Source organism: Calypte anna, chromosome 1, assembly GCF_003957555.1.
Source record: "Calypte anna isolate BGI_N300 chromosome 1, bCalAnn1_v1.p, whole genome shotgun sequence".
In the NCBI taxonomy this organism is placed as follows: domain Eukaryota; kingdom Metazoa; phylum Chordata; class Aves; order Apodiformes; family Trochilidae; genus Calypte; species Calypte anna.
This window is the reverse complement of record NC_044244.1, coordinates 15,493,854-15,520,961: the sequence shown is the minus strand read 5'-3', so window position 1 is coordinate 15,520,961 and position 27,108 is coordinate 15,493,854. Positions and strand designations below refer to the sequence as shown.

Genomic DNA, 27,108 nt, shown 5'->3' with positions numbered 1-27,108 from the left:
TTGCAGGTATTCTCTGCTGGACTGTTTCAGCTTTTTTTCCTTTTGGATTGTCTTAGGAAATGTTATCTTGCCCTCTGCTGCCTTCTGCATCAAAACCAAATATGTAGCAAAAATAGACATGAATATTTTTTTCAACAGATACTGAACAGCTATGTGCAGTTTGAAGTGTACAGTGGCCTGAGCCAGGTTGCTAGTTTGAAGATGAGCCAGTCAAGAGTCAGTGATGGGGAATGGCATCATTTATTGATAGAGCTGAAGAGTGCTAAAGATGGTAAAGACATAAAGTACCTCGCTGTCATGTCCTTGGACTATGGCATGTACCAGGTAAGGCAGCATCATAACTTTGCCACTAAGCACTACATTAACGTTTTTAGGATGAAGTAGAATAAAGGATTATGAACAAATACTTATGCTGTGAGCCATGTTCTGCAGTGATTTGTACTTCATTAATGAAGTTATATTACTTTATTAAGTTTAATGATAAGATATCTTATGGACAGGTCTATGAAAAGTCATGTTCAGATGTCTGGCTTTTCACTCCTTTGATATTTCTTCTGTAATCTACTGTCAGCTACTGCTTGACTCTGTCACTACAGAAAGTAAGCTGTCTGCTCACAGAGGATGCTTGTGCTTCTTAGTTGACTGTCCTTTTCCTCAACAGAGCTCTGTGCAGATTGGAAATCAACTACCTGGACTGAAAATGAAGCACATCGTTGTGGGTGGTGTCCCTGGAGATCAAGTCTCTGTTCAGCAGGGATTTTATGGCTGTATGCAGGTATGAAATGAGAAGTGTAGCAACCAATTTTGAACTTCTAAAACAATACCCTTGTGAAAGTATGGGATTTTATTTTTCATCCAACCCTGAACATTTCTCTTTCTGTCCATCAAAGTACCTAAGAATCAAAGAATTAAAGTACAAATCTGGTCTCACAGGAGAAAAGCATTTGGAAAAAAATCTGGATTTGGCTCATCAGGTGATGTTTCTTTAAAATGTAACCTCATGGATAAGTGGAGATTGTGAAACACATAGTACTGTATTCTGAATGAAGACTTTAATTTAACAATAATTGTTTTTTGTTACCAGGGAGTAAGAATGGGAGAGACGTCTACAAACACAGCTACACTTAACATGAAACAGGCTACCAAGATCAATGTGAAGGAGGGTTGTGAAGTGGATAACCCCTGTGATTCCAACCCCTGTCCACAGCACAGCTACTGCAGTGATGACTGGGACAGCTACTCCTGTGTCTGTGACCCAGGTAACTCAGTGACCATCCCATGCACTTATCCAGGAGATGGATCACATCTTCATGCAATCATCAGAAGAGCAGCAGCAGCAGCACACTTGCAAGTTGTTGTCTTCTGATTCTTTCTCTTCCAGTCAGGATTATCATTCCCAGTCTTGCTGGGAATTGCAACTGCAAATGATTGCAGTTGCAATCATGGACTAATGATCATTCGTTCTGGGCATCTTATCAAGCAAACAGGAAGATGGTCTCTTGTCCAAAAGGCTCTTTCCATGCACCTTTCCTTTTCTTTTTTGTCTCATTTCTTTTTCTTTTTTTCTTTTGCTTCCCCAGCATTTTCTGTGGTTGAATTTCAGTCTCACACCCTGCATCCTAATCAAGATACACTGAATGTTTTCTCTGTTTTAGCACATGTAGCCAGCACATGCTGTCAGCAACCAGCACAGCCACCTCCCATACACACAAGGGAGAGAATACAAAACTATTTGTAACACATGCTCTGAATATAAAACTGGGAACCAAAGTCACAAAGGTGACTCAAGCATGTTAATAGACTGTCAAAAAGAACAGTACTCTACCTTTTTTCCTGAGAGGGAAGAGGGTACCTTCTTTCTGACAGTATCTCAGGGGGAATCTGCTGATTATTGAAGATGTGTTATTTGTGTATAAGCTTAAAATAGGTGGTCTCTTGGAGACATGCATATCATAAATTACAATGACTGCTGTAATTTTATGAACTTGTCTCCCCAGGGTACTTTGGAAGAGACTGTGTTGATGTGTGTAACTTGAATCCATGTGAGCATGTCTCCACGTGTGTGCACAAACCTAGCTCATCCCATGGCTACACCTGTGAATGTGGACAAAGCTACTATGGACAGTACTGTGAGAGCAAGTAAGAAAATTATTTTTGTTCAAGAATTATTTTTGTTCTTGATTACTTTTTCCTTTCAGGTATCCCTTCTCTTAAGGCAGCAGTCTTCACACTTTTCTGCTTTGGTTAGCTTTCTTGTTACAATTTGAGTGTTCGTAATGGAAGGTATTTGCCAGCTCCCTGCCCTCTGGTACTCCTGAGTTCTCTTCCAGAGACCAGGAAGACTTCTATGTACTCTTGGGCCACTTTTCTTCATCAGCAGCTCAGAGGCTCAACCAAATGTACTGTGTTACACAGCACTGCATCTCACCTGTACCCTGTGGTGGGCTTGGATGGAGTTTGCACTACATCTCCCCTCCAGCTCCCCCAGCACTCACACAGACAGATGTGCCCGGTTAGGTGGCCTGTGGCCAGATCAAATGATTCTGTGGGCTGGGTCAAGTCCTTGGGCTGGCAAAAAGCCATCTCTTCTGGACAGTCAGGGAGGCCCATGTCCTGTTGCTGTGTGGGATAAATGTGCCAGTTCTCCCATGACAGGCCTTCCTACAACTGGCCTTATCCCAGAGGAGGCACTTTGATTTACTGTAATATGGCCCATTCATGATGTGCAAATGAAGTGCATTTGTCTGCCCATTTAGAAATAGCTCATGTGATGTTTCCTTCCCTTTGAAAACCACAAGCTTCTTCCTCTACCTTTTGTTGTGTGGGCTTGCAAATGTTGGCCGTGTTGTTGCCAGATTCATCTTTCATTCCTCTGGATTAGCAATGCAGAGACATTGTCCCTTGTCATTATCTGCTGACATAATGTCAAGTGCAGCATTGTGGTTTTCCATATTATAAAGCATGGAAATACAAATCTGACAATTACCATAAACAAAATTCAGCATGGTCTTTGAAACAGACAGCAAACAGATTTTTTTCTGAAAATGAGCAGCATGAAGGGGATTCCTTGTATGGTATGCTGATCACAGACTCATCAGTGTCATCCTTCAGGCTATTGCTTGACAAAAACTTCAGTTAGCAGAGACCCTGGTTACTGTTGTGGCCTCTTCCCAGGGCTCTCCTTGCCAGCCCCCGTGTTGGGGCATCTGTGGGACAAAACTGCCCAGAACCACAACCGTAAATAACAGAACCAACATAAGTGAGGGTTATCCTTCAGCAGGGGTGGCTTTTGGGTTGCTGCACAGCCTCAGAGGAGACATGTCACCCCACTCATAGTCTTTGGGTCAAGGGCTGGACTTCATGATCTCAGAGGCCCTTTCCAACCTGTCTGATTCTGTGATTCTGTGATTTGATGCAGTCTTGATCAAAGCTGTCATCTTTCCCTCTTCCATGTTCTCAGCCACATGTGTCCTCCTCTTCTGTGTCAGATTAGGGCTTTTCAGACCCTGTGGAGAAAGCCAGGTTGGCTGAAAGGTAGTGGATTTTCTTTATAGGGTGAGCTTGCAGCCAGCTTTGCACCTGTGGTGGTGGCAACACAGGGTGAACAAGCTCTTTTGCCCATGGCAGGATTGGGACAGGAACCCAGGGGGATGGGAAGTGGGATATAAAATGAGGGGGAGGTGTACCCCAAGGTTCTTTTTATGGCATTAGGTAAAGCAGGGCACAGGCTCAACACCACCAGCAGTTGCCTGAGCTGTTGAAGTGCTAGCACAGCCCAACATAGGCTGGCAAGCCTGCCCCAGGTCCCTGGTAGGGAACTGGGGCTGGTGGGATTGGGATCATTGCCACTAGGCAGTGTGGGTTCCATTACCCTCTTTTAGAGGAAAGGGCACTTTGCTCTTGCAGATATATACTACTCATAAAGAGGGGTTGGTCTTACAAACATTTAGAGAAGCATTTGCTCTAGGGTTTCATACCGCTGATATTTTTCATTTTCTTTTATTACAGTGTATATGTACTTATATATATGTTGATTGTTGGCTGCTGCAGTGAGATACACTACACTCTGTAAGCTGATGAAGCTGAGTTCAGATTTGGCCCAAAGCTCTTTTTCCCCACCTTTTAAGAGGAAGCTTAAAAGAACTTCATTTCAATTTGATTTTTCTTTTATAGGATTGACCTGCCTTGTCCCAGAGGCTGGTGGGGGAATCCCATCTGTGGCCCATGTAATTGTGAAACTAGTAAAGGGTTTGATTCTGACTGCAATAAGACCAATGGTGAATGCCACTGCAAGGTAAGCAAAATAAACCAGTCTTGAATCAAAATTTAATTAGTTTGGAAAGTAACAATAGCACTAATAACTATACCAAGTGAGTATCTGAGACAAAGTACACACAGTTGTGCTTTTTATTATTGTATATGTGCACAGTGTAGTTAATCTTTACCTGAAACATTTTGCTGGCAGCGCCCTTCACAAAATCATAGTGTGCAGCTCTTATCTTATTTGCATTTGGAAAGCAAAACTGTGTGGATGAAAGCCTGGCTCTGATCTCTCTGAAGTGCAGCCTGGTTTATCAGGGGAGATCAGACCTGGGCTCAGAGGAGTGCTGGTGGTGTTTTGTGTATCACAAATGAGTAATTGCCACAAAGCAGCTCTAGCCAGCTCTCCCTGTGCAATGGCTAGCAAAAGGCCCAGCAGCTGGTGAGAGGTAAATAATATAAGAGGCTAAATGCTTTCCTCAGTTCCTGCTCTGTCGAGTTTAAGAGGAATTTGCCATGGACAGGCCAGGACAGACAGGGGATATGGGTTGGGAGGCGCCTCCCTCCTGAAGGTTTTACAAAGGGCTTCTCACAATAGGTTTTACAATAGGCTTGAATGACATCAGAGGAGCTATGACTGTGCAGTGAATCTGGCCCCATACTCCTTTCCAAAATGCCAGCAGGACACACAACAACTGTTGTGTTAAATGGAGCCAGTGGGGTGCCAGTAGCATGCTCCTGTGTAATCGCGTAATGCCTCAGATCAAAAGCATTTCCAGATGTGATTTGAATACGTGATCATTGGTTGCTCTCCACCCTGTACATGCAACACAAGTGGATGGTGCAATAAGTTTTCTTACTGGCTTGTTCATGCCATACAAGAATGGAACTGTAAAGCAGAGAGAACTGGAAATCCTCCAAGAGTACATTTGCTGAGCGCTGGAAGCAAGTACAGTACGAGTAATGTGGGTCTTCCACCCCCACTGCAAGGATTGGCCCAAACTCCAGGTCTCTAAGTCACTGTGGCATAGGGAAACCCATGCATCCCCCCACCACTCAGCTCTACCTCTCTGCATTGCCTGGGCTAGTGCAGCACACTTCCCATGGGGATGACGTTTTCTGTTAATAGCAATTTCATTATTACGCTGTGCTTTGCACAGTTAGCCCTGTGATGCACGTGCTGCTAGGGGAGGATTTCAGAAACAAGTGATTTGGAAAGGAAGTCAAGTACTTCATGTCTATCATTTTGTTTTTTCTAGGCAAATTACTACAGGCCCCAGAGCAGTGACACTTGCTACCCCTGTGACTGCTTCCCGTCTGGCTCCCACACGCGCACCTGTGACATGGAGACAGGACAGTGTCCGTGCAAGCCTGGGGTCATAGGGCGGCAATGCAACCGCTGCGACAACCCCTTTGCTGAAGTTACCATGAGAGGCTGTGAAGGTACCTCGTGCCCAGCAAGTGCTGCTGATCAGATGGGCTGTGGATCAGAGCTGCTAGCTCTACTCAGGGGGCTGTGCAGCAGAGGGCATGGAGTAGCATTCTGGGGCACATGTGAGCCCAGAGCAATGACTGCAGCAGGGGCAATGGGAGCTACAGCAGCCTAAACACACACCCCTTCTCCTAACCTTGTGCCAACAGGACTTGTGGGGTCTGGGGAAAAAGCTCTTAGTGATTTAATTTTCTGCAAATCGAAATATATCTAGTGTAGAGGAGGGAGAGCAAAACACTAATGCCAGTTTTACTTGAAACCTGAGTTTATCTGTCAGCAGAGCCATTCAGTGCTGTGCTGAAGAGGTGGGTGAGAGTCCTCACACCTGCCCGCAGAGGCTCTGCTGTGTGCCTGGTGCCCTCTACCTTTATTCCCCACCTTGCCTGTCCTGCCTTTCTTCTCACCCACTCACCCTTCTGTGATCAGCACAAAGCTGCTGCAGCAGCCATCTTACCACGGTGCGTGGGTGAAATAAAGGAGAAACATTTTCCCACAATAAAGGAACAGGCAGTGATAGGCAGAGCCAAAATCCAGAGCCCCATAATCATCCTGAGTGCTCCTCTGCCTGTACGTGTCTGCCCACACTGCTGGATAAGGAGCACCTGATAGGTTACACTATGGAAGAGACTGCAAAGTGCAGGTATCCTGATAGGGATTGGAAATTACAGAAAGGTCCTTTACGCAGGTTGAAATAAGCTCCTGGATGTGGTTTTTATCTTGTCAGAAAAATTGCATCATTGCTTTTTCTGCTTTCAGTAATTTATAGTGGCTGTCCCAAAGCTTTTGAGGCTGGTATTTGGTGGCCACAGACCAAGTTTGGACAGCCAGCTGCTGTGCCTTGTCCTAAAGGATCAGTGGGTAAGTTCCCTGGGTAAAACATTAACAATTTTATCTACATGCCTGTTTGAGGGGGAAAAAAGAGCCTATGTACACATTTTTTGGTTTTTTTTCGTTGGGTCTAGGTTACAGTATAGCTTATGTATGTTTTATGCAAGCATGAAAGTTCATTGAGCTGAAACTGAAGAAACTGTTGGAATAGTCAGAAACTGCATCAGATAAACACATGTAAGGAACAGAAATTCTGTAATGGTATTTTCAAAAAAAGCACAGTCCCATTTTCTGTTGACTCTATCAAGCAGTTCTTACAAATGTAACTTTCACCGATACAGCTCCTCTAGGCAAAGATAAAATGATAAAATTGTTTATGTGATGATTGCTTTACTAGCATTTCTGACTAATAGAATGCAAGTTCTGTTGTAACTCTTCCCTGTTACACCCAGTGTGTTTTCTTTAACACGTAAGTCAGATGGCTGAAAAATGCATTTTGTGAAGCACGTGAGCTGTGTCATTTTGTGCTGCCAGCAAACAGCAGTCTTCTTTTTTATGTACATCCCTGAAAATGTATTTCTAGTGGAATGCCAAAGTAGATTTTTGAAAGTGGAATTCACAGTCTTTTCCAAAGTCTCTTCTGTGGGAAATTGAAGGTCTTCCTCATTTCTGGGCCTCCTTACTCTGAGCTGCAAGCACTCCTTAGGCTTAATGAGTTATAAATGATCATGTGACTTCCCCAAATATTACCAGGGGAAGGTCACTGCCTGTAGGTGTGCAGATTTGTGATGATCCAAGCTCCTCTTTTGAGGATTTTGGGATATAGAATGTATTTCTTTATTGAAATCTAAGAGTATTTACATTATTAAACAGTATAACATTGAATTAAAATCAATTTTTGCACTAAATTTGTACTGTTCTTACTGTTGACCCCAGTGTCTCTTATAGCAAATAGGCTGGCAGCCAAGGGTATTTGTAGGAATTGCACATTTTAAGTGAATTTTACAGAAAGTTTGACTAGAAACATAAGGTTTAATTGTACTCACTTAATCATAGGTTATAAATAATTTTATATTGTTCAATTAATTAGAATTGTTGTTTAGATATTAGTAATTAAATTTCTTAGACATATGCAATGTATATGTACTCCAGATTAACTAGCATAGTGTAAATTTTGAATTGGATGACTGGCATTTCAGTGGGAAGGATCAATAGCCAAGAATCATTTTTTAATTATTTGACAAATAATAGAAAATAATAGGCTAAATTAAATGGTAAGGTGCTCACAGACTATTCACAAGTGGCAGAAGGCAATAATAGGTCTTGTCTGAAGTGTTTACTGTGTGGTGCATGTGAAGTTACTAGCATGTTTTCACATGAAAACAGCATTTATCTGAGAGGTCTTCCCATATAGGCTATTGCACAGAAATCTGGGCAGGGACATGTTTTCATAAATATTTAGGAAGTGCATAGTCCTTCTCAAATTTTATATAATTGCTGAATTAATTAGAGACTTCTAGGGCAGCAAGGCTGAGAGCAGTTGGGCAGAGCTGAACTTTTTTTTTAAGCTTGAGATAAAATGATTCATGAAGATTAGTTTTGATGATTAGTTTTTAACTTTCCAAACAGGGATGCCAGTCTGGATATTGAAGCATGTGCATATCTCTAGAAAGTCTAGGAAATCTAAAATCTCTGAAGATTCATCCAGCACGATTCAGAACAGTATTTGCCATTAACACTTTGTTTCCTTTAGGAAATGCAGTTCGCCATTGTAACATTGAAAAGGGCTGGCTGCCTCCTGAGCTTTTCAACTGCACCACCAGCACTTTTGTGGATCTAAAAATCATGGTAATCTGTGTTTTCTCATTTTTAGTCTTTATTTTAGAAATGATCATCAGTACAGACTACAGTTTGATATCCCTGGACTCTATCTTTCCATTGAGTCCTTGAACCCCCTTCATTCCCTTCAGGACCATTGTGCTTTTCTGGCTCGCAGTTACATTTCCTATTGAATTTTCCTGTCTACTTTTTCTCAATAGAAAACCATTTTGATCAAACCAGCTCCTTTAAGCAAAAAATCCCTAAATCCATGATTGTCTTTGTAAGTAGAATGAAAAAGAAAAACAGCGACAACAAACCTCATGGTTTGGGGTTTTTTTTCCACCTTCTTGTCTCTGATTCAGAATGAGAAGTTACACCACAATGAGACCAAGTTGGATGGAGACAAAACCATACGGATCGTGAGAGTGCTGCAGAATGCCACCAAGTACACACAGAGCTTGTATGGCAATGATGTAAGGACAGCTTACCAGATGATGATCCGGGTCCTCCAATATGAGAGCCAGCAGCAAGGATTTGACTTGGCAGCTACAAGAGATGTGGAATTCAATGAAGTAAGAGTGATATTACATACTGTGCTGAGTCTTTACAGTTCCCCTTGGAAGTTTGACAGCAATGGATAATTAAATTTGTCGTTGGCCAAGGTGGAGCAAATATGTAATTGCTTAATCTATTTCACAGCTGAGTCATTCTTCTCAGTTTAAAATGGGAAGTTGGTTCTGCATGTGTGTATGCACACATAATTATATATCATCATTGTAACAACCAAAAGCGAAATTCCCCAAATTAATAAATAACCAGTTTGATGTGTTATTCCTGGATAAAATAACTTTGTGTACCATATTCAACTCTGTTGGAAAAACTCCCTAATGGGATTGTTTTCATTTAAATGTGTAGTGGACAAACTGAGCCTATTACTGACTGAAGGTTTTTTATAATTCGGTTAGGAAACACTTGAGTCGTGAGTATTTAAGAGTTGGTACTTTGAAGACACTCCATACTGTACAGATCTATTAAGTGATGCAGGGGCATAGAAAAATGCATGCCAGAGACCTTCTGCTAGTTAGAGCATTCATAAAAGATGCAGTTATTACCAAAGACCTGAGCAGGTCTAGAAAACAAGCCCTAGCACCCTCCCTGTCTGGATGAAAGACGGTTGTGGTGTAAGAACGTGACATGTGGAGGAAGTTGGGAGTTTCCTGTGGTCTGAAAATGTGCAGGTTGGATGACCAGTGTCAGACTTGTAGAGCTTTCCTCATTGCCATGTGTGCTGCAGGGTACTGTTTCCAAGATCCTGACCATGGTACAGCAGAGTCCAAGTAAGAACATCCCCTGTACCTGTGGCAGCAGAGCCCAGATCTTGGGAACTAGTGTGGTGATGCTGGAACAACCCTCCATGGGCCAAGACTGTGCTGGTCAAGGCAGGCAGACTTTGAGGTGAATTTGTAGACCCTGTATAAAACCAAGCTGCACCAGGAGAGGATATCCTTGGGAAAGTGGGAGCAGGAGGAGAAAATTCCTCAGTGTCTTGGACTGTATAATCAACAGAGAGAGGAGAAATCTGAAACATTTAATATTATGGGTGCACAAGATTCTAAGAGATTGTTTCCTTTCATAAGGACACAACGTACTTACAAAGTTGTACCAGCAGACTGTGGAGTGAATGAATTCTCCCATTCAGCTCTTGAGAAGAAACTTCATTTTTAGCTTCATTTTTAGTTTTGTTAAGTAAAAATAAGAACAGTAGGGGAAAAAGTGGTTCAGAAATCTCTGCTTTAATGTATTATTGTCTGTGCTTCGTACTGAAACTCATAGAGACTGAAAACATCATAGAGATGAAGTTTTCAAGAACTCCCTAAATATTTTTAGGCTAGGCCAGGAATTTGAAAATTAATCAGTAAAGCTCATGAGGAGGTAACTTCCTAGGCTGAGTGAGGACAAGGGGAGAAGGAATTATTTTTTTTTAAAGAATCTCAGGTAGAAGCCTGAAAAATAGATAATAAAAAACATAAATAATGTTCACAAACCCCCAAGAGGCCCGGTACCAAGTACAACATGTGTCTCCTACATTCGTGGGGAGCTGTTTAGTTCTTTTCACCCTAGATAAAGGTAGTTATACTGGCAGCCTCTTTAATCTCTGATACACTCTTGCAACCTCAGACAATGCTTAGACAATATAGTGTCTTGGCAGTCTGCTTCTACATGAAACCTAAATATTTGCCTTGGCTATTTTAGAACTTGAGATGATTACTTTCTACTATAATTTATGCAAATTTTATCTTAGTTATTAGGTTTTGACACAACAGTGTCAAAAAACTTAAGATTAAAAACTTCTTAGCACTTTTCCCATTTAAACTGTTTACCCCTCTCTTTTGGGGTTTTCTTCCATTCAGTCTGAGGGTCACTTTGCATATTCTTGTAAGGGCACAAGGAGCAGGTCCTCAGCTAGAACTTCCTTTTTAACACCATTTGTAAGCAACATACAAACAGGTTGATAACAGCATCATTCACATTTTCTTAAGCATTTTCAAGTTTTTTATATACAAGTTAATATTTGTTCTTGTCACTATTCTCCATATAAGTTGTCCTAGTTATCCAGGAATCAATACAGTTTTAAAAAAACCCAACATAATATTACTGTCCATATCTTTTTATTTTTAACATATCACATTATTTTGATTTCTCTGGGGGAATTTTTCAGTGTACATACCAAGCACTCTGCTTTTCCTTTCTCTCATCTCTCTGAAACAAAGAAAATATAGGTAGGTTTTCCTTCTGCATTTTCTTGATAGTTTTCCAGTCAAAAAGAGGAAATAAAGTAGGCCATTCTCTTACAATCTGCAGTTTTGGCTTTGCTCATAAACTGAAGGGATTATGCTTTGTGTAACAAAAAAACCTCATGTTGAGTGATTGGTGTGCATATTTTCATATGGCTACAGTAGAACATGCCTCCATTAAAATATTTCATATACGATCACCTGAGGCAATAATGCCAATCATTTTCAATATTCCTCACTTGGAACCCAACACTTTGGTTGCTTCATAACTTAGTTTTGTGCTTTCTTTCTCAGAATATTATCAAAGTGGGCAGTGCTCTACTGGACCCCAGCAATAAGGAGCACTGGGAGCAAATTCAGCGGACAGAGGGTGGCACTGCTCACCTCCTGAGGCATTATGAGGAATATTTCAACAATGTGGCCCAGAACATGAAGAAAACCTACATGAGACCCTTTGTCATTGTTACCACTAACATGAGTGAGTATCTCTGCTGAAAACTGCCATTTATTATTAGAGCTATAAAAATGTGTTGGATGAAAGAACTATCTATTTGTTTAAGTTATACTCCCTCAGAAATAATGTATTTGGATTTTCCAGTCTAATCAATGAATTAATTTCAAGTGAATCGAGCCTTGATCCATATCTTGGTTGCTGTGGGTACTTCCAGGGAGGTGTCTGGTCTGTTTTCTGATAGGTTGTGCCACTGCCCTGGTGGCCACACTATTCCTGATAAATGCCAGGATGCTGTTGGCTGCCTTGGCCACCTGGGCACACCGTTGGCTCATGTTCAGCTGGCTGTTGATCAACACTCTCAGATCCTTTTCTGCCTGGCAGCTTTCAAACAACTCTTCTCCACACCTGCAGTGTTGCATGGGGTGGTTGTGACCCAAAGTGCAGGACCTGGCACTTGGCCTTAGTGTGAACCTCATAAAACTGGCCTTGGCCCATTGATCCAGCCTGTCCATGACCCTCTGTAGAGCCTTCCTAACTTCAAGCAGATCACCACTCTTGCCCAACTTGGTGTCATCTGCAAACTTGCTGAGGGTACACTCAATCCCCTCATCCATATCATTGATAAAGATATTAAAGAGAACTGGCCTCATCACTGAGCCCTGGGGGACACTGCTTGTGACTGGGTGTTGGTCTAAACCAAGAAGAAAACATCAGATGTTCCAAATCACCTTCTCCACCTATCATAGTGAATGCCTCCTCTGACAAAAAATGTACTTCACAGATGTTCCTGCAGTACACATACAAGTGAGGCACAGCACCCACAGCCTGGTCAGCCTCTTTCCCCATTTATTCCCCCTCCCCTCTCTATTTCATATTCTCCCCAGGTACTAACAGTCTGAGCTGATTGGGTGATAGTCCTTCTCTGAGTGATAGGTGAGACTGAATTCCTCCCAAGCAGCATTGATATCTGGTTTTTATTTTCAAAAGTGATCAAAATTGTTATCAGCCTAAACTCATATTTAGCTTTTCAAGCTGCTGCTTTTATTTCAGACATGAAGAAGGGCTCATGTGCCAAAATCTTGTCTTATTTTCCCAGCTACACCCATTGGTATCAGAATTTAATTTCCCTTTGCCTACAAGCCTTGTCCTGAGTGTGCTTCATGTCCACAGTCACAGGGGCATGAAAAGCGAAGGCATGAGACAATCAAGCTATAAGGTTATGAATCAGCTCCAAGGGAGAAGTATTATTCTTGAACAAAGCCAAACTAAAAAACTGATTTCTATTTAATAAACCAAACCAAAATATTTCCTTTTGATTCAGGACCAATCGGATTGAAAATATTTTCATCTTCACACTGAGAAAAAAAGCATGCTCAGTATTTTAACCAAACTGAACTGAGATGAAAACAAAAACCAGAATTTCTTGCAAGCTGTAAATCCTGATTTTTTTCAGCCAGGTCTTCCTGAGTAAAAAGGCATGAGTTTGTGAGGGATGAAGCAACTCTGGCCTGAAAGGGGTCTGTTTTCTTTTGAACAGTTTTTCCAGGTGAACATATTGTTAATGGAGTTTCCTAGTGGCTCAACTGGGAGTTATTTAGAGAGTAGGAAAGGAGTGGGAATGTGCAGATTGGTTGTTTCTTTGTATAGAGACTTGCAGTGGATCACAGCTTTGAGTGTAGGGTTACCCCCAGGACTTCCAGCTTCTCCCTTTTATTAGAACATTAGTTGGCACTCAATGACTTCTCTTAAATGGGGAGGTTCAAGCCAACTCAGCTGCTTTTGAGTATTTTGGCAGTTAAGACAACAGCCAGAGCTGATGATGTGAGCCAAATAGGAACAGCTAGTGTAGAGGAAGAAGAACTTAAGGAGTTGTCCCAGGTAAAATCTAGGTTATTTTCTTTGCTTAGCTGACTTTGTTATTAAACAGATGTAGAACTGTATTTTTTAAGAAGCAGATTTAGCCTTCACTGCAAGAAAAAAGTCTGAAATTGTAACATACCAATTCTGCATTTCCAGTGTTTGCAGTAGTGTTTTCCTAGAGAGTCACTGTTTGCAAAATAGATTTATAATTTGGTAAATGTAGCATAGTGCTGACCTGTAAGCTTTTAGTTGTCATTTGAGGTACTAATTGACAGAAATTAAATTTGAATTTGTATTTTGGGGTTCAATGTCATCTCTGCACGGTACATAAATTTTAACCTTTCATTCACGTTTTATTTTGTTGCAATATTGTATTTGAAAGCATGGAAGTTCATTTTATGGGAAACTTTTTTTCCTCAGTTATTGCTGTTGACATCTTTGACAAGTCCAATTTCACGGGAGCTAGAATACCACGTTTTCATGAGATTAAAGAAGATTATCCTAAAGATCTGGAATCATCTGTTGTCTTCCCTGATACTTTGTTCAGACCTTCGGAGAGGAAAGGTAAAACCCTTCTGCTGCTGTTTTGGAGGGCAGTTTTGACTAGCTCCCAAACAGCACGATTAATCCTTACAAAGTGAAGTGGTACCAGGGTGAGAGCAGGGCTACCCTCTGCACAAGCAAACATTATTTAGGGATGGAGCAGCTGTGCATACCTCTGAGGCATTTTGCCTGCCGGCAGCACAGGAGCATGGGGGGCTGTGCAACTGGCTGTACCTGTCTGTCAGGTCCTGCTCCTGGACCATCAGCACGAGAGAAATGCTCTGCCTCAGTTCCCACCAGCACAGGATGGGACAGCTGCCTGGAGTCAGCAGCTCCACAGCCACCTTCCCCCCCCAGTCCCTGCAGAGATGGAGGGAGGTGGTGTGAGAGATGGAGAGTCCAACTCTGGGAGCAGAGCTGTGTTATCAGAACTAGACAACAAATAAAAGTCTGGAGCTGCCAAGGGAGATGGAGGATGATGGAGAATACTTGGGGAAGCACCTGCTTCCTAGTGTCTCTAAAAATTACCTTGGACAAGGAAAGATGGATATGGCAACCTGAAATGCAATAACTATACATGTACTATGGCTGAGTATCCTCCAAATGGGAAAACAGTAACACCTGTGATTTAGGATCACATTAATAACACTGGTAGCACCTGTAAATATTAACACATTAATAATTAATAACCTAATACAACTCTAGGACTTCTTCCTCAGATACTGGGCATCTGCTTGTATGATTTGCATCTTTCCTGTAAGAAAAAAGGGAATGTGAATTTTAAGATATACTGCCAAAATTGAAATCTCATTATATGACAGAATTAGCAGGGATAAATCCTATGTGACCAGTTGATGTACTTGTAACACAAGCTTTGCTATGTATAAAAGTACATACAGTTTAATAGCATACAGATTGTTTCTAGTGTTCTCCTTAAATCATGCACAGAGTACTTATATACTATGGATTTTGTAGCTTAGAAATGGCTAATTTTCTAGGTAGACTAAAGAGTTATTTATCAGCTGTATGCTATGAAATGAGCTTAAATATTATTAAAAACATCAAATATAATGTCAGTGTTATAAGCTTACAGTTACAATGACAGTACCATTTCTGTATCTTTGCAAAGCAAAATTAACAGCTTAAATGTCTCTGAAGTTGTGTAGGAAGTATGTAATATTTGTTTTAATTCCATAGCAGTGCCTACAATGAAGCCTTCAAATCAAAAACTATCCTCTAAAGTGATCAGTGATGCACTAAGCTCTCAGAGTGCTTTTGCAAAGAGAAGGAAGCGACACCCAGATGACTCAACACATCACACGGTTGCCATGGTCATTATATACCGATCCCTGGGACACCTCCTGCCTGAAAACTATGATCCTGACAGAAGGAGTTTGAGGTAAACTTCAAAACTGTTTCTGAATTGTGCAGATCCCTTCTTCCCCTTGCTCTGAATGTGCAGGGAAGACACAGCTTCTTTCATACTGACCAAGTATCATCTGTGCTGCAGTTGTCACTGTCTCTTGTCCTCCTGTGGCACACTGGAATAACCATGTATTGACATGTGGCAGAAGCCTTTGGAAACACAGTTGTGTTTATGGTGCATCTGCTTTGCTTTCTGAGTGGAAACAACTGGACATCTTTTATTGGCAGAATATACCAAATCAGTGCTTTGCATTTGCACATTTACACCACTGTGAAATTTTTCCCCTTTGCAGGTTGCCAAATCGCCCTATTATTAACACACCTGTTGTGAGCACAGCCATTCACAGCGATGGGGAGCTTCCTCCCAACCTGGTGGACAAGCCCATCATTGTGGAGTATGCCATGCTGGAAACAGAGGAGAGAACAAAGCCCGTCTGTGTCTTCTGGAATCACTCTATCATGTATGTCTGCTGCTTGGTTTAGGCCTGTGCATGGCAATTGTCTTCAGGAGCAGAGAAGTTCTGCTCAGGAACATAAATCTGGAGGAAAACCCTTTTTTGTTCAGTTGATTGAACTGACAATAGATTTCTGGTGGAATAGAGTCATGTGGTCATTTCCAACCAACCTGAAAAAAAAGTAATAATCATGATAACTCCTCCAACAAAGAGTTAGCCACGTGGTTCCTAACAAATACCGTCCCATCCTGTGTTTCTGCAGGGTTCACTTTCACCTAGCAATAATAAATCTCACTATTTCCTTGTATTTGTTCATGCTTTTTGCTCATAGATGCATACCTGGACAGGCATGTCTGACTCCTGTGCCTTAATATATGGCTCATCTGGGGTCCTTAAGTCAGGACCGTCATTGCCCCATGCCCTGTTTTTATGAGGACATCTCCAGGAGATTATTCAGTTCGTGCATGAGCTGACTCTTCTCTTCTTACACCTCAATGGCTATGGAGAGAATACATGGCAAGCAAGCACCTACCTTTGGTGCTTTAGCCAGGGCCAGTGCAAAAAATTACAAAACCAAGTCTTCATGTTGGTAAAAAGGCAGACTGAGAGTTTGCAAATAAAATTACATCAGTAAAGATAATAAATTTTTGGTTCTCAGATTTTTGAAAGAAAAGTTAACCTAAAGTCAGTTGCACATATAAGAAGTAACTTACCTTTCATTACATCAGCTACTACAGTTTCGCTTTCATTAAAACAAATGAAAAAATGGAGGGAGAGGAAATAGCTTCTTTGGGACCTTAGATCTCTTTCACTTGTGAGGAACAATCCTAATATGTAAGCAGAATGTAAGGAGAAAGTATTTTACTCTCTGGGAGAGAAGTGTGAGGGAAAAGATGAAATACTCTGAAAACAGCTTGCTTAGGTCTTTTGTATTCAGTAAAATTAAAGAAATTTTTCTTGAAAATGTGAAAAAAGCTGGGAACTGTATACGCTTGTAACTGTTTTGTTGGGTTTATGGTGCTGTGGAAACAACACAGTCCGATTGGAGATATTTCAGAACTGTGAATAAAACAAGAGAAGAAGTGTTGAGATGTAACTACATGCCCTGCATTCTGTGATTTCACAATATTGTAACTATTACACACATTGTGCATTTTTCAACCATAAAACTCGATATATAGTGAGAGGATGATACTGTCTGCCCAGGATAAGAGGAATAGCTGTTGCTTGTTTGCTAATAACCCAAAAACTCCTAACCTTCATTAACCCATGGAAAAAATCCATTGAGAGGCAATATCCTGTGCTGAAAATAAAAGAGCAAGCTAAAGTAGGAAATGTTTGCTTCCTAGTCAAAAGCTTCAGGAGTTTATATTGTTGGAAGGACCAAAGAGGCAGCATAAATCTGATGTTTGCAAAAATAAACTACTCCATTTGCCTGCATGTAAAGTAATGTATTTGCTTCTGTGTACAGATGGTTCTGCCAGTTATGAGGGAATGGCAAGTCCTTTTTCATAAATTTTTAAACATTGTATGGGCTTGAATAACTCATTAGCTCTAAAGTGATTCATCTGTTAGCTATTTGCTGGCACCTGCAAGGGCATTGTTGTCTGTGTTACATCTTCCTACAGCCGCAGTTGAAAGGAAGCTTTTAAACTGCATGTAATGAAAGTGTTTATAAAAAGTGAGTACTTTTCAAGAGAAGGTGATATTAAAAGTGTTTAACAGGTATTTTATCATTGAATGAAAAAATTATCCTGTCATATCTAATTAAGAACTCTTTCAGGAAACACTAGACTATTTTTATTACTCATTAACTTGAGAAAAGAATAACTAATATTGATATAAAATAATTTCTGAAGCCACTGGAGTTAATCAAAGCTGCACAGGGAAGAACTTTTAAGAGAGCAGTCCTTGCTAGTGATAATACAGGATATCTCCTAATATGAAATATTATTTGCTGGTTTTAACCTTTTCTTGTGTATTTTTCAGAGGAATGCTATAAGGAAATCGCATTGTTGCTCAGACATATTTCACATAAAAGCTCTACAAACCTACAGTGTCTAGATCTAGGGGAACAGATATTATCAAAATGAGGCCTCTCTCTTAGTTTTAGTTATTTTTTACATTTGTTGTGACCAGTTAGTTATGAGTAGTCACAAACCCAAATGCAATTTTTTTTTAATATTTATGTTGTTAAACTCAAAACAGATTTTTACAAAATTACAAAGTTTGTCCAGCAAAGCCAGCTATTAAATCAGAAACTACTTCAACTGAAGGCTTTGTAAGATGATGATACTCTTTCAGGCAGGTGACAGCTATAAATATTTCTGTCTTGGTACTTACAGACAGTCCGCTCAGGCTGTGGAGCAAGACCAATAGCAGGAGGCAAGAGGAGATCAGAGGGCTGCTCTCAGAAATGCTTTTTATTCCCCACAGGATTGGAGGGGCAGGTGCCTGGTCCTCCAGAGGATGTGAGCTGTTTTCCAGAAACCAGAGCCATATCGCTTGCCAGTGCAACCACATAACCAGCTTTGCTGTCCTGATGGACATTTCAAAACGAGAGGTTGGTAATGTCAGGCTCATGAGTTTTCGAGGCTTTGGTTTTCAAGGGCTTTGATTCAGAGCTTTAGCACAACTCAGGATTGTCAGCAGATTGATCCCATCTTGCAGTGTGTCAGGAGTGTGTTGCCCATGCCTGACAGCACCCACTGTTGGGTCTGCTGAATGGAGCTTCTTGCCTGGTCTGTGCACCCTCTGGGTGCTGCCTGTGCACACTCAACGTATTGAATCACCTAAGAGGTGGCATCATCCACTCCTGTTGGTCCTAAAGCAAATCTGTGTTGGCTCAGTAATAATGAAAACATTGACATTCTGAGTAGTAGATTTGATTGGAGGAAAAGGAAGATAAAACTTACCAAAGGTCCTGTCTTTCTCTCTTTCTACAGAATGGGGAGGTGCTTCCTCTGAAGATTGTCACTTACACAACTGTATCCATCTCACTGGTGGCTTTGCTGATCACCTTCATCCTGCTGGTCTTGATCCGCACACTACGCTCCAACTTGCACAGTATTCACAAAAACCTGGTGGTAGCCCTTTTCTTCTCTGAGCTCGTCTTCCTTATTGGAATCAACCAGACTGAAAACCCAGTAAGAGTTATTCTGTCCTTATTGCTCAAGTTGTTAAGCTGTAAATCAGAGGTTCATGTTGCAACTTTTACCTGCTCCCATATGTTTCACTCTCTTTTTTTTCTTCTGCTTGGCATCAACAGTCATTTGAAAAGCATCAGCCTTGCAATATGTTCTTGTGTGGTTTATGTATCTAATAGCACTGCCAGGACATAGGCCAATATCTTATTTTCAGAGAATATATGATGGCAGCCTTGAAGGTCTATCCCAGGAACTGAGCCTTGAACGCTGATTTCTTCCCTCCTTCCCATGATTATCTTTTCTGTCTTTTTTTATCTATATGGTGGGAGGCTCTCCAGTTTCTCCTGCAGCAGGTACCTCACAAGCCCAAATGGCTCCTGGTGTTGACTGCTACACCAACAGGGTGTTGCTGTGCACGTGCTGATATGCGTGTTGCACTCCCACCATGGGCATTCTGGAGAAGTCACTTGCCAGGCATGGGACATCTCACTGCATCCAAGAATCAATAGGAAACCTGCCACTTTGGTTTGTGCCTTCCAGACACAGTTATTGCTGGCTTCATCCCATCATGTTTGTTGCCAAAGCTCAGTGCAGGCACCTCCAGCATTGAGCCTGTCAGGAAATGCAAGCTATGAATGGACTAAACATGAGATATCAGCCAGACATGATGTGTGTATATTCTGTACCTAGGACCTCAGTGCTATCCTAACTATGCAGCACTTTATTGCTGCTAATTCTTAGTAGCACCTGTCTCAAGTCATGGTTACTATGCAGACAGGTAGGAGACAAGAAGGCAAGGGTTCCAGGACTGCTAAGCTTCACAGTTACCTTTACCAGTCAGTAGACAGGTGGAAGAGGACATGCAATAAAAATTATGTCCTTAACAGGTATGTAAATAAAAATGTTAGTGTAGGTATTATCTGAACACTCTGAAGAAAATTTATACTCCAGAAATCCTTTACTGTGCATGTTTCCATCTTAATTTTGAGAGGGAAGTACAACTTCAGATGAAAACACTCATCCAGAAAAATTAAACATGTTGATTCCACATTGTCAAAGCAGCAGAAATGGGAAAAAAATGCCTACATTCAATGGATATCATCACCATTATAATACCATCACTGTGCCTGACCATGTAGCCTCACTTACTATGCAATTTAAGCCTAAACTGTCACCCTGGATTCTAATATTCATTTGATCTATAATATGCATTTTAAAAGAGATTAATCTCTAGACTTAGAGATTTGGGGTGATGGTAGAGTCCCTTGCCTCTGGTTATGTAAGGTGTTGCAATATCTCATCCCAGTTAAACATGATGTCACTGTTTTTCTTTAAACTTCCAGTTATTGGTTTCTATCAGGACTTTTTCCTAGTAAATTTGAGAGACCTCCCACAAAATTACCTTCTCAGGAAGCCTCTATTCAGTGGTATTTCTTTTAGAAAGGTAACTAAAATTAAGCTATTTAAGTTCTTCAAGTTCTAAGGTTCAAGTTATTCTATTGCTTTTTGTCTTAGCTTTCTTCCCCTGTTTTACCTTCTGGTAAATCCTGAATGCTAAACCGAACAAAGCTTTCCAGATGGTAGTGTTGCTTCCAGTCCCATATTCTGATATTCCCCTACACCAAGAACTCTAGCTATCTGCTGTAGAGGTGAGGTCCTCTGTAGTGACCTTCCCTCTGGGAAAGGGTCTCGCATCATGTGTGCCCCATGTTGTCTTTGTTTCATAATGTATGAGTTTGCGTGTTAAAATAACTGCCCAAATGAATTCAACTTGCCAATTGATGCACAGCACTCCAGGAACTTGACCTTTCCCATGCTTTCCTGAGCACACCAGTAATTTTTCACTGCATTCCACTAGTGGGGAGTTTATACTGCTTCTGTTGCCCAACATGAATACTGAGGAACAGGGAGCTAAGCCCACATCCCTGCAGGATCTTACAAAACATTAAGCCATAAATGCTCCTCATTTCCATGTTCCTTTCATAGTATCATGAGGCACTAAGAAAAGGTTTATTGGAGTGGTAAAACAGATTATTGCAGCAATACCACAAATACTCACGGTTGTAGTTGGTGAGATTGTTCTCTTGCTCCCTCTCATTTTCAGGCTTTGGTACTTAGAGAATGATCATGTGGTTCTACTGATACCAGGACTCAGTAAAACACACCAAACATTTAACTCACTTACAAAGATCTTTAAGTTGCAGTATGTACTTCATAAGGTAGAAGGCTGCTCCTTCTAGCCTACCTAGTCAGTTTAAGAAGTTAAGAGGGCTGTAAGCCATGTCTGCTGGAGACAATTATTCATCTGTCTGTATGGAATGAGAGTTGTCTAACGAGTCATGCACTGATGAACATAAAGAGGGAAAGAATGCTGGAGCACAAATAATGCTGTGCTGCTTGGCACCCAGCCTGGCTTTTATGGGTTTCTGTAAATTAACAGTCACATTTCTGGGTGAGGTTTTAATCTTTCCCAGACTATTGATAGAAAGTGATTTATTTTCTTTCTTTTTTCTTACCTGGAAAAGGTAATGTTCAGGGCAGCACTCTACTCCTCTGCTTACGTTGGGGGAAGAAAGGTCTTTTATTCAGTGAGCTGCATTTTTAATAACACTTGGTGTTATAATAAAGCTGATGCAGTAAGTGAATCCAGAATGCTGGCAGTCTTTGTACTGTTTCTTCACTAGGCAAAGTTATACAGGGAAACTTGCATTTCTGGGCATTGTACCATGAAAAAATACTAAAAAGACATGCCAGAATCTGCAAGCAGGGTTAAGTGCTGCTGCACAGGAACAAAAAGGTCGAAAACACAATGTAAAATATTTTGAAACAAAATTTCAGTGGTTGCACCAAAGTGCTTGTAACTCAAGCTTATCAACAGATCCTTGGCAGAATCCTTTGCTTTGCTACTTAAAGGAGAAGGTTGATTGGGAGATTTCAGTTCAGGTGTCAGATGCCTGTGGTCATTTCTGTTTTCACCCATCAAACCATTAAACTGAGAGAGAAAGTAAGCTAGCAGATGGTACAGAAATGAAAATCTATGAAGGTTAGAGGATTCGAGGTGAATATTTAGTCACAAAGATGACTTCATCAGTTTCCCCACTGTAGCTGTTTCTCCTAGTCACGTTAAGGACTCAGTCTCTTTAGTTTCAGCAGGTTCTTCATTTTTGCTGCTCTCAGCCTGGCTGAGCTGTGTGGTCCACCCTGTACTGCTGACATACGAAAAAAACAAATCCAGACCTGGGACTGAAAGATCCAGTTGCTTTTGTTTCTAGCCAAAGACATGAACCACCTGGCCAGCACTAGCCTGCTTTCTGCTAGTCCATATGACTTCTGTGCTTGACTGCAAGTAGCACAGCCTCAAAAGGAGACTACGGCACAGCTGAGCATTTCTAGATCCAGAATATACTACAGCCTGGTGGTTAGGGCTGTTTTCTGCAGTGACCAAAACCATGTTGTGGTGATAGGTTAAAGCTGAAACAAACTCAGAATAAGCCACATAATTGGAAGGAAAAAAAAAAAGTTTTCTCAATAAGAACAGCTTTTCTGAAACTCTGAAAAACTTAATTAATAGCAGTTTATTTGTTCTGCTGAAACCTTTTTATTACAGCTGCCCTTAGCTGCACAGTGAGCTGGTGACTCACCAGATGTGATTCAGAAGAGCAGCTCTAATTTCCTTACTTTTTCCCTTCTGCAGTTTGTGTGCACTGTGATTGCCATCCTCCTGCATTATTTCTATATGAGCACCTTTGCATGGATGTTCGTGGAGCAGCTCCACATCTACCGTATGCTGACTGAAGTGAGGAACATCAACTTCGGGCACATGCGGTTTTACTACGTCGTTGGCTGGGGCATTCCTGCCATCATAACAGGTACCCTCAACCATACCAGAACAGCTTCATTTCCCTTCCTTGTCTTCTTCACTGGCCAGGTTCAGGAAAGTGACTTCATCTGAGACAGCTCAGGATACACTAAACTACTGCTGTCACTTCCATGTTTTCCTGAACAAGGGCAGTAGCAAGTCATGTCTAGCAGAAGTCAGCCTGAATTTGGCTTATCTGTGGACAAATGGCTGTTGCCCTAGCTGAAGAGGTCCTGAGGGTTTTACAATAGCATAAACAGATTGCACCTAGATTAAAATAGTACTTGATAATATTGCTTGGGAATAATGGATTTTTATTTTGAAAATTTTTTCTTCAGAAGATTTCCTTCCTTGTACTGGTATACCTCAGGGTATGGACACAGTCTCTCAAGGAGGTAGCTTCAGTGGCTTCATCAGCAAAGCTGCCCACAGGGCATTACTGCCTTTCACTAGACATTCCCATTACCTACCTTCAAGCAGCAGTAAATGCTCCTTGAAGGGGATTTCAGCAGTTCTGTTTCATAAAAAATGATCTGGGAATACTCAAGCAGCTTTTTACTTCATCTCAGATATAAAAGCAATAACTTCCAGTTGAGGTAAAGTAATGAAAAACTGAAGGTAGTAATCTTTTAAACTGTTCCAGGGTGATCCACAGGAGCACATTCATCTCCACCCTCACCATGCCTATTTTTGCCATTAAACATTTCCAGTGCTACCCTAAACACATGGTGCTGTGTTAATTCAGGCAGACAGCTCCTCGGGAAGTGTGCTTCACAGAACAGTTGGAGTGGGTTTTTTGGTTCAGCTATTTCAGCATCTATCTGTTGCCATATGGGACATCAGATCATAGACAGTTTACTTCTATGCAATGACTTTTATTTTTACAGATACCAACACACTGTCAGCAGTGGCAGAGGTTTAGATGTGTCTCAGATGAAACAAATAGCTCTCACTCATATGCAGTTGGAAAAATACTGTAGAGCAAGTTAGAATTTTTGAAATTTATGGGGTTTTTTTCTATGTGACTTAACAAAGGCTAATATAGACATATAATGTAGGTTAAGTACAGGTTAGTTTTCATTCTGGAGAGCTGGCAAGTTTTTTCCATATCACCTTGTGCATAAATAATTTCTGCATCTGTCAGTTTATCCAGAACAGAGTGGAAGGTACAGTTCAGAAGGCTGTGCCTCTCTAGACATAACTCCTGACATTTTGCATAGAAATTGTCCTTGAACTTCTAAAACATTTCAGTGTAGCTTCTATCACTACATGCAAGACTACTGAAATATATTTAGGAATGTGTAAGTGCCATCAGATAGTTGGCAACAGCATTTCTGGGAGAAAACAGCATTTCTGTATTATTAAGTAACAGGAAACAATTTGCATTGCAGAAGACATAACTTGTTAAAAAAATGTTGTCAGAAGGTTTTCCTGTTCCATGTTTAGTTTCTCTCCTGAATTTTAAATTGATTCAGACCTTCTCAACAGCTTCTTTTATAAATTTTAAATGTTAACATCTAAACAGTAAAAAGATGCCAACCTCATAACATGATCTTAACTGCAATCCCTGTTAAATTGCTTTACGAGAGAAGGATTGTGTGTTTCTTAACAGTGGATAAGTCTAGATATGGGAAGAGATTTTTAGTCATGGGCATCCAAGGAACTTTTTTGTTTCATTTAAAAGATAAATATCTATCCCATTTCATCTTTATCATAGCTATCCTGAATAAAAATAAAATTAACCTACAGTAGCAGTGACTTTTTTCTCTTTTATTTATTTTTTTTTTTCGATTCTCTAAGCTCAGACTAGCATTCATTTCAAACTGGTACATAGTGGTCTTAAGGGATCTGTGATGGGACCAGGCTTCTTGCAGAAGGGAACCTCTACCTTTAGAGGTGAGGAAACTGCAAAATGTATACACAAGGACCACTCCATTGGGGAAGAACCACATTTTATCCCAGCATAGAAAAGCAAATTGCTGTGAATAAAAGGAGATGGAAGTTGGGAGAAGCCTTGCAGGTGTCAAGAGAGTGCAGATCTGAAACATTTCCACGTAGGTAACAATAGTCGAATATTTTAAATTTGCTTTAAGCTTTCTCATTTTAAAATGTAGTTTGATCCATATAGAAGAGGGATTTTATGACTTCCTTGCCTCAGGAGAAAAGAACTGGATTTGGCACCCAGCAAGACCCCTCCAGTTCTGCATGTCTTTGTGGCAAGACACTAACCAGTTGGCATACGTGTGCCTTTGCCATGGAGACTGCAGTGTTCATGTTAAAACAGGTTCTTACATAGCCCTGAAACCAGTATCCCCCAGAAAATTACACTTTGCAAATCTGCTATTTGCTGTGAATACTGAATACTGAGAAAGGTGATGAGTCAGGAGGGAGTGAGGCTGACACAGTCATAGAAACAGAATGGTTTGGGTTGCAACCTTAAGATCATGTATTTCCAACCCCCCTTGCATGGGCAGGAACAGCTCCTACTAGAAAAGGTTGCTCAAAGCCCCATCCAGCTGGGCCTTGCACACTTCCAGAAACAGGGAGGGGGCATCCTCAGCTTCTCTGGGCAGCCTGTTCCAATGTCTCACCACCCTCACGAGAAAGAATTTCTTCCTCATGTCTAGCCTAGATCTCCCCTCTTTCAATCTAGAACCATTCCTTCCACACCCTCATAAAAAATCCCTCTCCAGCTTTCCTGCAGGCCCCCTTCAGGCACTGGAAGTCTGCTATAAGGTCTTTCTGGAGCCTTCTCCAGGTTGAAAGGCCCCAATTCTCTCAGTTTGTCTTCATAGGAGAGGTATTCCAGCCCTCTGATGATCTTCCTGGCCCTCCTCTGGACTTGTTCCCACATCTCTGTGTCCTTCTTATGTTGGGCCCCCGAGCTGCACACAGTACTCCAGCTGGATTCTTACTAAAGCAGAGTAGAAGGGGACATTGCCTCCCTCGAGCTGCTGGTTGGAGTTGCCAGTCACATGTAGGCATCTCAGAAGGTTCAGACCACATCCCTCCCGCAGGACCTCCCAGCAGCATGCTCTTGACATTCTCCCAGGATAGGTGATCCCCACAGGATCAGCTCTATTTTCTGCCAGCACTAGTGAGCTGGCATGCAGCCCACATGCTCAGTCTTCTCAGGATGACCTGGCTGCAGCATCCAAACCAGGACAAGCATTTAATTGATTTGCCAAAATGATTCTCTGTATTACATTGCATTGGCTTAATTCTGCCTTTGTTTAAAGTATTGTTTCACATGTTGTTGACTAGGTTAAATTTGAACCACATACCTGAAAACTGCAGTTCACCCCATTTTTTTAATGGCGAACTTTAGGATAGGATTTTGGGGGTGCAAAAATGTTGTTGTCTGACAGTTACTTTTAGAGCCAGATGTTTGGTCAAAATGTAGTTTAAATTCCACTAATAGGGAAATAAAGTCCTGGGAAACAGGCTATGTCTGTAGAACTACATCTTTATAAAATACTTTATGGTCCTTTAATCATTTATGGCTAATTCTTTCTGGATGGCAACCGCTGAAGGGGGTGGTGGGAGGGCCAGTGGGAGCAGGGAGGGAGACCAGTCCTATCTCATTCCACACTTCAGAGAAAACAGATCCAATATCCACTGCTTTGCCAAGCAGCCAGTTTAATTTTCATAGACCGTAGTCCTTTACCAGATGTGAGTACTGGCTGTGGGCCAGCTGTAAGCAGTGAGAGTGAAATTCAGCTACCTCTCCCTTTTTCAGTGTCTTTTCACCAAAGCACATGGGCTTCAATTATTTTTATTTTTTTTTACAAAGACTTTCCTTAAAGGACATAAATTCTCCTTGCAGAGAACAGCACTGCTGCCTGCTTGAGTCAGGACATATGCTCAACGCAATAGGTGCCCCGGTGCCCAGACAAATGCTGCAGCCATTTACCATATGCCATTGGCCATAGGCCTTGTAGGGATCAGTTTCTGGGTCTTCTGCAGTATCTCTGCAGTATTTTGCAGGTCAAAGGCAGCAATCCCAGTCAGTCATCGTGTGGGCCAGGTGTAGGTCACCAAATCAAATGGCACTGTAAATCAGCAGGTGGAGGCTGGACTTAGAGACTCCCTTGAAATTGTCCAGGCTTTGAAAAATAAAAGAATAAAAGGTGTGTTCTTACCTCTTTTGCCTTGGGGGCATTAGCAAAC

At 41.3% G+C, this 27,108-nt stretch overlaps 1 protein-coding gene across 1 annotated transcript in view; it reads left to right on the top strand.

The window, feature by feature from the left end:
* Nucleotides 1-27,108, top strand: part of CELSR1 (cadherin EGF LAG seven-pass G-type receptor 1) — a 162,355-nt gene that overhangs the window by 123,200 nt on the left and 12,047 nt on the right. The window contains exons 10-25 of the mRNA XM_030462972.1: nucleotides 139-324; nucleotides 662-775; nucleotides 1,085-1,259; nucleotides 1,998-2,139; nucleotides 4,174-4,294; nucleotides 5,520-5,703; nucleotides 6,509-6,610; nucleotides 8,334-8,428; nucleotides 8,764-8,973; nucleotides 11,491-11,674; nucleotides 13,931-14,074; nucleotides 15,251-15,452; nucleotides 15,772-15,939; nucleotides 18,370-18,496; nucleotides 18,879-19,079; nucleotides 22,774-22,948. Coding sequence (XP_030318832.1) covers nucleotides 139-324; nucleotides 662-775; nucleotides 1,085-1,259; nucleotides 1,998-2,139; nucleotides 4,174-4,294; nucleotides 5,520-5,703; nucleotides 6,509-6,610; nucleotides 8,334-8,428; nucleotides 8,764-8,973; nucleotides 11,491-11,674; nucleotides 13,931-14,074; nucleotides 15,251-15,452; nucleotides 15,772-15,939; nucleotides 18,370-18,496; nucleotides 18,879-19,079; nucleotides 22,774-22,948 — 2,530 coding nt within the window. The remainder of the gene's footprint in view (nucleotides 1-138; nucleotides 325-661; nucleotides 776-1,084; nucleotides 1,260-1,997; nucleotides 2,140-4,173; nucleotides 4,295-5,519; nucleotides 5,704-6,508; nucleotides 6,611-8,333; nucleotides 8,429-8,763; nucleotides 8,974-11,490; nucleotides 11,675-13,930; nucleotides 14,075-15,250; nucleotides 15,453-15,771; nucleotides 15,940-18,369; nucleotides 18,497-18,878; nucleotides 19,080-22,773; nucleotides 22,949-27,108) is intronic.